Source organism: Merops nubicus, unplaced genomic scaffold, assembly GCF_000691845.1.
Source record: "Merops nubicus isolate BGI_N331 unplaced genomic scaffold, ASM69184v1 scaffold9721, whole genome shotgun sequence".
Classification (NCBI taxonomy): domain Eukaryota; kingdom Metazoa; phylum Chordata; class Aves; order Coraciiformes; family Meropidae; genus Merops; species Merops nubicus.
In genome coordinates, this window is record NW_008586208.1 from 1 (window position 1) to 13,402 (window position 13,402).

The 13,402-nt window shown below is 52.0% G+C and overlaps 1 protein-coding gene across 1 annotated transcript; it reads right to left on the bottom strand.

Annotated features, from left to right (window-relative positions):
* Positions 1-5,549: 5,549 nt before the first annotated feature.
* LOC103780877 (probable G-protein coupled receptor 83) lies at positions 5,550-11,262 on the bottom strand. Its single transcript, XM_008948572.1, has 4 exons — positions 10,879-11,262; positions 9,986-10,111; positions 8,542-8,675; positions 5,550-6,144 (listed from the first exon to the last, which is right to left on the bottom strand). The coding sequence occupies exons 1-4, from the start codon at positions 11,260-11,262 to the stop codon at positions 5,550-5,552; spliced, it is 1,239 nt and encodes a 412-aa protein (XP_008946820.1).
* Between the last annotated feature and the right edge of the window lie 2,140 nt (positions 11,263-13,402).

Below are 13,402 nucleotides of genomic sequence, written 5' to 3' on the forward strand. Positions count from 1 at the left end.
CCACCAGACACATTCCTGCCCCAGCGCCGCGCGGGCGGGCGCTCCCCGCTGGGAGGGCAGAGCCATCTGCCCCGACTTGAGAGACGCCGCCCGTGGCAGAGGGTGTCTGCTCAGCAGCCTCCCAGTGCCAGTTCTGGGTGTGCCCTCTGCACCCACGCCTCCCGGGCCAGGCTCCGGCTTATCCTCCCGCTCTTTGCCCTGGGCTGGAGTGACCCAACCTGCTGAGCTGCATCTCAGCACAAGGGACTGGCACTGACCCACTGATACCCCACGGCCCAGGGCTCGGTCTGGCTTTAACCGGGGACATTTCCATGGGTCCCTTCAGCACGCTTTGGACAGCCCCTCAGCACTGCTTTCCACTTGAAGAGCTAACTGATGATAATTGTATTCTGTTTCTCCTTCCTGAGCTAATTTTCTGACTCATTGTGGGTTTTTTTCTGCTTGCTTTTTGTTAATCTAGTTGGCATTTTGTGGTTTCTTTGTTCATTATGTGATGGGGCTATATAAGGGGATTTGTCTCTGGAATTCAGGTATCCCCTGCACTGTGCTCTCGGTTATCGTCTTCATCAGCAACTGTGCTGAAGGCAGTTAGATGCATTTGGCATGAGCTAACCTTAATAAATCTGGGTTGTTAATCACTCAGACATGTCTCTGTTGAATCTTTGCATACTGATTTGTGCATGCTCAAATAGTTTCTCTGGAGTAGACTTCTGGTAACTCAGTGTTTTAATAATCTGCCCTCCAAATTCACCCTTAGGGTCTTGACTCCTGGAGTTTGGCTGGCCCGGGACAGATCCAAGTCCCCTGCCTGGGACAGATCCTAGTCCCCTGCCTGACACAGATCCTAGTCCCCTGCCTGGGACAGATCCTAGTCCCCTGCCTGGCACAGATCCTAGTCCCCTGCCTGGGACAGACCAGGTCCCGTGCCCACCGAGGGGAGCAGCTGCACTGCCCAGCCTGCAGCACGGGAGCAGGATGAGGGATCCGGGTGGCACGGGCTGCCCGAGGGGCTCTCCTCCTACCCCACCCTCCTGTCCAGCCCTCCAGCCCCAGGGCTGCCGTGGCACTGGGCTGCAGGGAGCCAAGCGTGCCGTGCCAGCTGGGTTTTCCTGCAGTGTCTGTGCCCAGGCGCTGGTGCAGATGGGGAGCAGGGAGAAGGGCACCCCCCGGGGAGGGGGGTCCCCTTTCTGGAAGATCTCCAGTGGTTCTACTGATCCTGGACAGCAGGCTGCCCCTGGCACCTTTTGGAAAGCCATTCCCACAGGCCAGCAGTGAGACTGAAAACGAATGACTGAGTGTATTTACCTGCTCGGGTGGCTGAGGCCTGGCCTGTCTCAGCAAAAGCCTCAGATAATTTCTTAGATTCTCTTCCCCAGCCCTTGGCCAGGTGAGCCCTCAGACTGCTGCAGGCCTCGTGCCTGCAGCTCAGCAGAGCTGCAATCTCTTGCCCCTCAGCCACTGTGCCTCGGTCAAACCAAACCACACAACTCTGGTGTGGGTTTTTCCCCCTTTATGTTGTGCACCCTGTGTTTGCCTGAACACTGCTGTGAGAGTGCTGCTGTGTTACCCAGGGCATCCTCAGTGGTACAGCAGCCTCAAGGCAATGGGCAAAGCCTACGAGGCTTTGAATCTCCTTCAGGCATCAATAATTGCCAGTCTAGATAGCTAAGCCGTTACAAAGATGCAATGGAGTCAGCTCTTGCATCATGCCCATTTAGGGGAGAAAAATTCAGCAATGAAGAGATGCTACAGTTGACAGATCCAAGGGCAACCAGTCAGGTTATTCTTCGCAGCAAGAGGTAGCTAACTATGTGGATTAGCAGGAGATCAAGGGAGTATGAAGAGAGACCCACTTCTTTGGAGTAAGGTCTTTGATTCCTTCAGGAAAAGATTATGTAGCCATTTAAAGAAAGAAAGGAAGAAGGGGAAAAAAAAAAAATACCAACACCACAAGCTAAGAAATATTAAATACAGACTGAAGACAAGAGTAAGAGAATCTTATTTCACCCATAGCCACTAGGTGTGACAGGGGCTCCCAGAACAGCTTGCCTGTTGAAGGGACAGGTAGGAACAGCTCCAAGGTTTGCTTAGTGCTCACCAGAAATTTGGGTGTCTCTGAGGAAAGAAGCAGTCAGTCTGTACCAGCATTCTTGGACAAACATTTCAAGAAACTACTGAAAATTTCTATCTATCCATCTTGGACTGTAAAACAGCCCTGGGGATGGGATTTAATCCCCGGGTTGGCTCATACCCCAGAATTTGCCAGCAGTGAGGTAGATTTCATTTCAGAATCACAGTGAGAGCCGTGGCTTAATATTTCTCATAGAAGCTATCAGTGTTAGTGTTGTTGCTATGGTTATGCCATAGAAGCTGAAGCTATAATACGTACATTGAAGGAAAATAGAGAGATAAATGCCTCTTTAGAAACTGTGAGTTTTGTGTGCACAGGGGACCATGCAGCAGCCTATGGCAAGGCACAAAGAGAATAAGAGGTTGTGCACGGGTCTGGAGTTCCATGCTGGTCATGCTGCTCGGGTGTTGGGTCACGCTCAGCTCCCCAAGCTGTTACAGGGAGCATTCAGGGGGTGGGATGTGACTTTCCATCATCTGTTCTTTCTTAGTGAGGTATTTGCTTTGCAGGTGTTGCTCCAAGAACCCTGGAAAGTTTCATCCGGAGCAATAAAACAGAGCAAATAAAGAATATGCTCGTACAGGATGAAATTTGAGGGGAGTGTTTTTGTTAAACTCCACATGGGTTTTGTGTGACAGCAGTGGTGGTCTCGTACCTGTCTGACCCAGCTGAGTACCCATGAGCAGCAGGCAGCACATGAACCACATGAGCCATGAGCCACAGCTGAGCCAGCTCTGCGGCTGCCTCACGAGGGATGCTGCTGCCACAGGGCCCTTCAGCACCCCTGCTATGGCACTAGAGGGGTGCTCTTTCCTTATTGCTTGGCATGAATCCTGTTACCTGCTGGCATATAATGAGTTTAAACCTTGTTTTCTGAAGAGACCCTGCAAGAGCATGTCGGGTAAGTTCAAGAGCCCAGCTCAAGCCCTCTGGATCCAGAGCAAGCACCAAGCAGGGGGCTCAGTGCCACGGGGCTGTCCCCTCCTGCCCCTAGGTCAGGCCATGGGTGACTTGACACTTTACTGAACTCTTTTCTGCTCATTTTTCATCCCCATCCTGGAGTCTGAGGCGAGGACACTTTTTCTAGTTATTCCTTCCAATGTAGGACCTCTGAGGACTTTTTCCCCTTCCCCTGCTCACAGGACATGGCCCATCTCAGGCTTTTTGTGCCCATCTCCTCATTCACCCCAAGGCTGCCATCACTCATGTTTCCACTCCCAGGAAACTTTCCAGTTGCTGGGAGAAGCCTGTCCACTGTACCTTAAAACTGCTTCTCATTTACATCCTCAGCTCATGCTAGAGACTCGTGCTACAGCAGCCACAGGCTGGGGGGTGCTGGGGTTTGGGTTTTGCAATCTTTGGGAAAATGTCTCAAACTTCTGAAGATATGTGAGTGGAAACGAGCTGCTGTATTTTTGTAGTGGAAAACAAAAAGTCCATCCTGACACCCACCATCCACTGAAAAATAGCATTTTAATAAGGTGGATCACATGGTAGTTTGAGGGCTGTTCACTCAAAGTTAATGAGAAGTGAGCAACAGTAAAAAGGCAATGACAGCTTCTCCTAATAACTAATTGAGGCAATGCCCAGTCATTAGAGAAGCTTTTAACATTTTGAAAAACTCACAATGATGTTTTTCAGCTGAAAATGGACCCTACATAGAAAGATCAGTGCCTGTACCCAGCCACGGGCTGCCTTAAAGTCCCATATTCAAATTGCCATTATTGTCCAAGTGAGGTGCCTCAGGGCTCACGTGTTGCTCCATCTCCGCTGCCTTCTCCTCGCGCAGATGTTGCAATGTGCACCCAAGGTGCAGGGGCACGGCTGAGCAGGGTCAAGTGGCCTGGAATTGAGGAGCTCCCCTTCTTTCTCTCCTGTTTCTTCTCACTGCACAAATGGGGTGGGGGTGGGAAATCAATCCTTAGTTGCCTTCTTTGCTCTGTCTCATCCTCCCCCAGAAATGTGGTGGGAGAACATCCTCGCCCATGAGCCAGGTCCCACCTTGCTCGCAGGCAGGAGCTCAGGCTGGGCTAGCAAGGTGAGGCTGCATCAAGACTGAACACTTTATACCCAAGGCAGCTTGCTTGGTTGGTTGGGGTTTGGTTTTGGTTTTGGTTTTTGCTATGAGCAGTGTTTCCTTCTGAATTTCAGATCTGAGGACCAGGGAGTAACCACCCCAGCTGGTCCACACCAGAGCCCCTCTGCCACCAGTGAGCACATACTGGTCACCAGCACTGAGTTTTGAAGGCTACCCAGGAGCTGCTGGGGCTCAAAACATAGATAGCTTTATTCCTGCAAAGGACTTCTGGCCACTCAAGCCCAGGTCTGGGTGGGTTAAGTAATGAGCATTTTGCCGTAAGGGCAGTCCATTGCTCAAGCTCAGTGAAGCTGGAGCAGAAGTTTGGCCTCTCTGGTCTCAGGGCGATTTTTAAATCTTTCCTTTGTTCTGCACCTGCCTCCCAAGCATAACTAAATGGAACTGCAGTCTCCCCAGGACTGCAAACAAAACCTTGCCTCTTAGTCAGAGTTAATTCCGTTGTTTAAATGAAACTCTTTTACAGCAATTAGTAATTATGGATAATGAGTTCATTCTTCAGTTAGTGAATGCTACCCTGCTGATGAAATATTTTGTGGCCTTTTGTTTAGTCGAAGTATAGGTTTATTTCCTGAGTTAATGTATTTATAATGAAAACAATAAGAAATTCTCAATGGACTAAATTTGCCCACCCGAGTGCCACCTGAGGCTGCCCCTGATGCCCCATGTGCCTTCCCACTGTCGTCCCGCTGGGGCTGGGCTCCAGCTGCTGGCTGGAGGGGTGGGACAGAGCCAGGGCTGGGCAGAAGGAGCAACAGGAGGAGGAGAAGCAGCATCTGAAGGGGAAATTGCTGTTGACTGACCCTTACCTCTGCTGGGAGGCTTTGGTATCAACTACCCAGTGAAACTCCATATGGATGGATCCAAAATGATGTCCAAGTTCTTCCCTCAAACACTTGTCAGAAGTTGCTCTGCATCTCTGACAAGTCCATCTCTGGTGCTCTGCAAACCCCCATTTTGTGACACGTTAAGAGCACAGAGACAGGCCAGTGACTCGGGACAGTGCAGGTGATGATGGAAACCTGGGTCCTGCTCCCTCTGCTAGCAATAAGATGGGAAACCCCCAAAAGCAAACCCCCCCGTCTGTGAAGTTCCATGTCCCCTGCACATATATCTGCTCCTTGGACCAGAGGCAGCTGCGGGCTCACAGGGAGGGTGCTCGAGAAGCTCTGCTGCCACTGCACCAAGCAAAGAGGGTGCCATCGTGATACAAGTCAAAAGGCAGCACTAAAACACCCCAGCAGCAATGTCAGGTCCTGGGGAGGAGTGGGGGGATGCCCTTTGGTGTGCAGCAGATGCAGCTAACTCACCTCAGCCCTCAGCTCACAGGTCCGTGTTGGCCATCTGGATGTTCATGGTGGAGCAGACGGTCTGCAAGGCAGGTCCCTTCCCGTGCCTGGCCTGTTCCACCCACGCCTCACGGCAGGATGAGACCACGGGTGGGGGCGCGTTGTCCTGGCTCTGAGGCCCCCTCTGGCACATGCAGAGCAGGGACCTGAGCTCCGAGCGGAAGCTCTCGTTCAGCCAGCAGTAGATGAAAGGGTTGTAGCAGGTGCTGCTCATGGCAAACCAGTGCAGGGCGAAATAGAGGGAGTTCTTCGTCTGAATGCCCAGACTGGAGATGAGCACCACGTAGCAGTTGAGAGGGAACCAGCAGATGGCGAAGACCACCACGACCAGCACCAGCATCTTGATGCTCTTCTTCTTGTTCCTGCGGTGGGTGACGAACTGCTGCGTGGTGACGTCCCCGATGGCGTTGCGCAGCCACAGCTTCTTGGCCAGGCGCGTGTAGGTGACAGTGATGATCAGCAGAGGCAGGAGGTAAAGAAGAAGGAAGGTAGACAGGTCCAGATACTTCCAGACCAGCTCTGTGGGCTCAGGAAAATCGGGGAGGCACAAACTCCGGACAGTGGCTTCCCTTGAAAAACAAAGAAATAGGGGTATGGCTTGTGGCCACTACCAGGCAAAGGGATGCTGCTGGTTTGGCAAACCACAGTGGGGCTCCCACACCACCGACAGCCACCTCCTCAGAGCTGTAGCACAGGCAGAGGAGGGCCAGATATTGCTCAGCTCAACAAAACAAAGGTCAGTGAAACCTATTTTTCAGAAAATCTTCTCGTGATGTTCTCTATGTCTTGCCAAGGATAAGTCTGCCTACTGTGTGTAATCTCCTTTCCCCTTGAATTGTTGTGTTGCCTGATGAAAGAAATTCTTAGAAAGACAAACTGGAGTTTGCTCTTAGAAGCCAGAAGCCCTGGGTCAGAGCAGAAAGGGGCTGCTGGTGGCTGGGGGGTCACGGAGAAGCCTCACAGACATGACCCCACCTGCATGGATTCTTTTCTCCCCTACCGACCATCCCACTTCCATCAGCTTTCCAGGACACCACCTGTTAAAACCTTGTTGCTGCATCTTAAAACAGGTGGGACTGTCAGGAAACCTGGTTGCTTAGCTCAAGTTTAACTACAGCCTGCCAGTCTAACTGCTGCCTGGCTGGCAGCGGCTCTCAGCTGATGCCCCCAGCACCCCCTGCAGAGCACCCCCTGTCCTCGCCGCATCCCGCAGCAGATGACTGGGAGTGATGAAGGATTAGGAGAAAGGAGCACTCACACATTTATTTCTGATGGATGTTTTCTCCTTTTCTTCCCTTTTTTCCCCCCCCCTTTTTCTTTCTCTTATTCCATTTTGCCCTTCTGTCTTCAACCCTTGCCCTTGGCTCTCATGTATTCAGCACAGACTTTAGTCCCCATCAAGCAGTGTTATCCATTGCAGTATTGATTATTATCTTTAATATCCTGTTTTCAACCTCTGGAGCTGGCATTTGTGCCACAGAGAGCAATGGACATCTGCAAGCAGGGCCTGCACGTGGCTGTCAGAGGGATGACAATGGGCACGGGGACAGAGCTCTTCCAAGCATGGCCGTGGAGGGCCCTGGAGATGCTGCTCAAGAGGGGAAATGATGCAGAAGGGAAAATCATCCTTTGTGAACTGCACTCCTGACATTTTTCTCCCCAGAATCCAGCTCCCTGCCTTAGAAGAGGCTCCTGATTATATCAAGGAAGAGGCTGGCTGAGTGCAAGACCAGAGAGGATGCTGTGTTTTGGTAAATTCTGGGGGGACTATGGACCTGGCCACATGGCTGTGCACAGCAGCCAGAGAGGTTTGATGCTGGTGGAGCCCATGATCTCCTGTCCCCAGAACCCCAACAGCTCCCTAGTGGGACTTCTCAGGAGCCCCTGCCCAGTCAGCAGCTATTATAAGCACTATTGCAACTGCCGTTTTTATTCAGTGGAAAGCAGGGATGAGAATAACACGACCTGGAAGTCCTTATATCACTGAGCTGCTTCATGCCGACGCAGGGCTGGGTTTCCTCTGCCCGTGCTGGAGGATGAACAGAGACAGGTGCCACGAAACTGATAGTGGTGCTGCTCCATTCAGGGGCAATTTGCTCAGTAACACCCCGGGCACAGCTGTGGAGCAAGGCGAGGACAGGAGTAACCCAGCACTTTGTAAACAATGTCTAAGCAGCTGAAGCTGTTCCGTCCCCTCCAGAGGCATCTGGCAGCCACATCGGGCACAGGCACAAGTGAGGCAGAGCTGCCCAGCCCAGGATTATTCTCCCATGGGGTGCACCCCACACACCAGCAGCAGTGGAACCCCGTGCGGGCAGCCACGCGCTCACCCTGCCCTGCTGGAGGCAGGGAAGTGGCTGTGCTGCAGGAGGAAAGATATTTGCCCTTTTATATAAGCTTATTGTCCACAACAGAATTTTTTTTCCCCTGAAGCCCATCACTGCCTTCTCACCCTGCTCCCCGGGATGCCACTCTTGGGTTGAAAATACTGAACACTGTAAGATATCCCCTCGGCACCCAGTCTGGGGCTCCTGCAAAATGCAGGCGCCAGCAGTGGGGGACACCACCAGGAGAAACACCAGCTTCTGTAGCAGGACGAACATGCTCCTCCTCTTCTCTGCCCAGCAGGAGCCAGAGCAATGCCACAGGCTGGGTGGGACAAGAGGGCCAGGACAGACTGGGTATCATGGAAGAACAGACTGCAATGGCAAACCAACCCAAAACTTCTGTTTCTCTATTCCTCCCTGCTAGAGAGGGTGACTTCCCAGCCACGAGTGCCATCTCTAGAGCTACATGAGCCAGGCAGCCCTGGAAGTGCCAAGCCTCTGCTGTGGGAAGGCAAACTCCTACTGATCCCACTACAGCCTTCCCCAGTCCTGGGAGCCCTCCCAGCAGCTCTCCCCACCCAGCACACACAGAGGGCCCTGGGGCCTCTTCTCGCTCACCTGGAAGGGGAAGTGCCTCACCTGTAGTTATACTGGAAAAGCTTTTGGTAGATGGCGTGGGGCAGGGAGAAGCAGGCTGCCATCAGCCAGATGACAGCGACGCTCAGTGCTCCCTTCGTCACTGACATCCTCTGCTTCAGCGGGTTCAGGATGACCTGCAACAGAGACTCCACCATGACTTAGCTCACGGGAGGGCAAAGCCCCTGCACCAGCCCACACAGAAGAGGCATTTTTTGATGTGATCTAATGCTGTTCAGAAAATTACAGTCATGATTGGGGAGATGTCTTGCCTATTAGAGTGACCTGGAAAATGGGAAACGTTGAACTTCTTAGTCTGCTCAGAAGTGCTTTCAAATAATTTTTTTTCCCCTATTTTGGTCTATGAAGACTCTTTTCCTTAAAATGTAGGTTACATTATGGAGGAAGAAAGGATATCTACACAAGCCTCTTCACTTATGGGTATGTCTGTTTATTCTATATGACTTATTGAAAGAAATGTCTCCTGTTCTCACTGAACCTTTGAAGCTGAGCCTTCCTCCCCTCTTTTGAGGGCACCACTTACTTTTTATGACATTTTCTTTGTTAGATGAAAAAGTAAAAATCTTAGAAAATCTGAGTGTCCAGACGACACTGTTTGACTGCCAGTACAGGCCAGGGCTGCTGGGGACAGGCGGGTGGCCGGGGCTGCCCTGTCCTGCGCTGGCAACGCAGCGAGCGGGCAGCAGGCACAGCCTGGCACAGGGCACACGAGGGGCACGGCCTTCTTCCAGCTCTGAAGCCTCCAGCCAGTATTTCCAACAGAGATTTCCCACTCTGTCACTGCCCTTTATACTGGTCCAGCATTAGTCCCATAGTTATACCACGGGCCTTTAGTCTCAGAATTTCATTTTACTCCATCTCTCCTTCAGCTTGATGATGCAGCAAGTGCCCAATGTGAAAAGAAGAGCAAAGGAGCAAACAGACAACTAAATCACAATTTAAGCTCAGGATGCTGCAGACTGGTGTTCTATGGCATTTGGGTGCTAAACTAAAGAGCTTGGAGAAGTTCCCCGTGCAGCTGCATTAACACTGTGCACTCAGCATTGGCTCTGCTGACTTCCAAGGCGCCCCAGGCAAAACAAAGCCTCTTGAGTCAGCCTGGGGCTAGGCTGGACCTGGCTGCTTCAAACCACATGGAAAAGGTGTCCTCACCCTCTTCCACTGAAAGCCTGAGAGCATCCTGTGAAACCCTCAATGCCACATTTTGCTTTTACCCTTCTGCCCTGTACCAGGGAGCCTATAGAAGATCCTCAGGCCTCCTTACCCCTGGCACAATGAGGGGCACCTTTGAATTTAACTCTAGAGCCTTCTCACTGGACATGGATTCAACCCCTGAGATTCAGCCACCTTGAACCCGTGGCTCAACGGAGGCCGACCAGGGCTTGGGAAGAGCCTTGCCAGGGAAGGTGGCTGGGCAGCACTTTACCTGGTGCCTGTCCAGGGCGATGGCCGTCAGGGTGAGCGTGGAGACGTGGAGGGAGCAGTACTGCACGAAGCGGCTGACGTGGCACATGGCCTTCCCAAAGAGCCACGTGCTGTTCACGAAGCGCACCTGAGGGGAGACAGCAGCTCAGCAGCCAGCACGGGCACCACAGCCAACCCCGGGACTGGCACAGGGGGTTTGGCTCTCTGGGCAGCTCCACCTGAAGCCCAAAAGAAGGTTAGCTACGCTGGATTTTGAAACACCTTTACATGGGAGTTTGTAAGGTGAAGCCCCACAGATTAAACAAGTGGTGCTGCTGGAGTCCTCCTAGCCTGTTGGAACAGACACCATCTGGGAACAGCAGCAATAACTTCTTAATTATACTAACAACTATGTTTGGAAAAAATGGACCAACTTTTGGTCACAAAACAAACCCCTTTCAAGTCTGTAGAGCTTTCACTGAAGTCTTTACCCAAGTGGCAGCTCTGAAAGGTTTGACTACTTCCTTCCAGTCACCTGAGTGTGACTGGCATTCAACTTGCTTTGACACACTAAGTTTTAATGTGACTCTCCAGTGCTCTCCTGCATGGGCACTAAAAGTACACGTTCATCCAGACACTTATTCTGTGTTCCCCAAGAAGCTCTCGCTGTGGTTTGGCAGCATACTTGGAGAGATTTCAGAGTTCTTTAGGAGATAGAGTCTAGTGGAGCAAAGGGAGCCTACACATTGCTGAAGAGTGTTTTGTCCCCTGGCAGAGCTGTCTGTTAGACTCGGTTGTGTTTGGTCCACGCCTCAGCCCTAGAAGAGCATGCACAGAGAGGGTGTGACCACCAGGCAGAGCATTCTCTGGAGAGACTCGCCTCCCAGCTGAAGGGACAGCACGGGGGACACTTACCAGGGTGAAAGGCGTGTTGAGCAGCGTGATCATAATGTCAGACACTGCCAGGTTGGCGATGAAAAGGCTGGTTGCTGAGTGCATCCTCTTGTTCTTCAGCACCACGTGGCACACCAGCGTGTTCCCAAAGAGAGACATGACAATGATGACCGAGTACGCCACGATCAGGAGAGCTTTCACTGTCGGTTTCTGGGATTCTGGCTCATATTTAGCCAGCTCAGCAAATTTCTCCCACTCAACAATGCGACTGTCTGTCCAGTTGAAGGTGGTCCTGTTGGTTGCTTGGTAGATTGGCATGAGCTTGGCCAAGGAAGAGTAATGGTCAAACTCTTCAAGAAACCCCCTCATCTGTGATCTGTATGACTGAAGCAGCAAGCTAGGCATGGTGGGTTAACCTGAGTCTTCACTCAGCTTGAGGCCACTGGGATACAGCTCCAGCTGAGACAGCAAGCCATCAGCTTCAACTTCTTGGCTCTCTAGGAAGCTGGTGAAGATGCAGCTGCCATACAAACACCACTCAAAACAGAAAACTGGAGGAAGCCTCTAAGGTGCAATGGGTTCCCCAGGGGCAGAGGCAGCACTGGGAAGCAGTTCCAATGGACACGTTGGAAAGGGGCTGGTTTGGGACTGCACACTCTCAACCCCTTCATATATCAAGAAGAGCAATAGCCCCACAGGTGAGCTGGAAGGAGGAACAGGTTATTATATGTACCAAACCTCAGGTGGGGTTTGAAGTCGTTTGAATCCCAGTTCAGCTTTTTCTTCTTTATTCTCACCTGTGTCCATTTTTCCTCCAAGTTCCTTAAAAGGCTATGCTGTTGCTGCTTTCATCCTCTACTTTGAAATACCCTTCATTTCTTCTGTTGAAATGCAAAGGCAGAGACATTTAGGGCATCCTTCAGAGCAGAGGTAGCTTTTGTCTGCATGGAACCCCAGCAGTTATCCTAAAGCCATTCAGAATCTGGAAATCACATCAGAAGTTGACTTTAGTCTATCTCATATTTTCTGCTCCGAACAACAACTGTATTCAGCTTCCAGTGTTTCAGCCTCAGTGAGAAAACCATCTTTCCTGCAAAAGGCAAAGCTTAGGGGCATGCAACGCACAGAGGAGCCACTCACGCTGTATGCAAACAAACCCACACACAATTCCCTAGAGACAAAAGTCTCTGCTTCCTCACCTTCACCCAGAGCCGATTTTAGGTATTTCTGGTGATTTCAGATGACTTTGATCTACTGGTGTTGGGTGGGACCTAGTAACTGTACACTGGTAGCACCAGGTGTGCCACATGCAGGCGGAGAAGGACATTTAGAAGCTCTGTCAGGTTCTCCGGGGGGGCGGCTGGTTTGTTGGGTACCCTGTGCCTGTGTGCACCAATCGATGGACCTCACACGGGGAGGGATTACTAAGCAGAGCTTTGAGAGAACTAAAAGTCTCCCCAAAACCTTCCCTCCATCAGACCAGCAGGCTCCCCAGGGCAGCCACTCACTGCACAGCTTGTGGCAGACACCCCCCAGCCAACACACCGCCCTGTCCCAGCGGGGGCCTCGCTGCAAACACCACCACACTGGGCACTGGCTGTGTCTGTACCCACCACTCCCCTGACACAGCCCGCTGTGGCCTGTCTGCTTGCTCCAGGGAGCATTGGGAATACCAGAGGACCTACGGGAGGATGCCTCTCAAAAGCAAGAAGATGTCACAGCAACTTGGTGGAGCAGAAAGAGGGAGAAATCGTCCAGCAGACAAAGCGAAGAACAAATCTTGAAAAGAGGCCATGGCTGTTTCCTGGGCAAATTTGTGAGTGAAAGAAGCCCAGGTAGGACAGAGAGCGTGACAAACGCTTGTGGATTCTGCTAGAGCACAGCAGCTGTAGTGCAGCAGATCCCTGGACAATCACATCAAAACCCTGATCCATCTGAAAATGAGACAGAGTGTTTTCAGCTGGATCAGTTTCCTGACCTGACCCGAGGCATGGCTGAACTTTGTTCTGTGCAGTGGAGGCTCTCAGAACAAAACATAGAGTCACAGAATATCTTGAATTGGAAGGAGCCCATCAGGACCACGAGTCCCACTCCCTGCTCCTCACAGGACTGCCTGGTGCTAAACCATGTGACTCAGAGCATTGTCCAGGTGCTCCTTGAACTGCCTTAGTGCCATGACCCCTTCCCTGGGCAGCCCACGGAGAACCACAGAGCTTTAGGAGGTGGAGCTGCACCCTGGCTTTCTAACACGGAATTTCTCCTGGGGTCTTTCCACAGCGGGTAAAGCAGGGCTGGCAGCAACTCCTGCAGCTCTCGCCGTGGCTGCTGCCTCGCCCGAGGTCGCAGGTGCAGCAGAGAGGACTCACCTGCTCTCCTGGTGCCTTCGGATGCAGGTTATCCCGATGAGCTCAAACGCTGCGGTTTGGGGCAATAAGAGTCTACCTGTCAGCTTACGAAGTGTCAGCCGGACATCAGCTGAAGGACCAGCGAGGACGAGCCCGCCCAGTACAACCCCCCCAGTCTGCCCCAGCACCTGCTCCCGAGC

Excerpts from the sequence above, each read along its gene's own strand:
- LOC103780877 (XM_008948572.1), bottom strand. The coding sequence starts at position 11,262 with ATGCCTAGCTTGCTGCTTCAGTCATACAGATCACAGATGAGGGGGTTT. Across the intron at positions 10,112-10,878 it reads TCAACACGCCTTTCACCCTG|GTGCGCTTCGTGAACAGCAC; the intron begins GTAAGTGTCCCC and ends GTCTCCCCTCAG. Across the intron at positions 6,145-8,541 it reads CTTTTCCAGTATAACTACAG|GGAAGCCACTGTCCGGAGTT; the intron begins GTGAGGCACTTC and ends TTGTTTTTCAAG.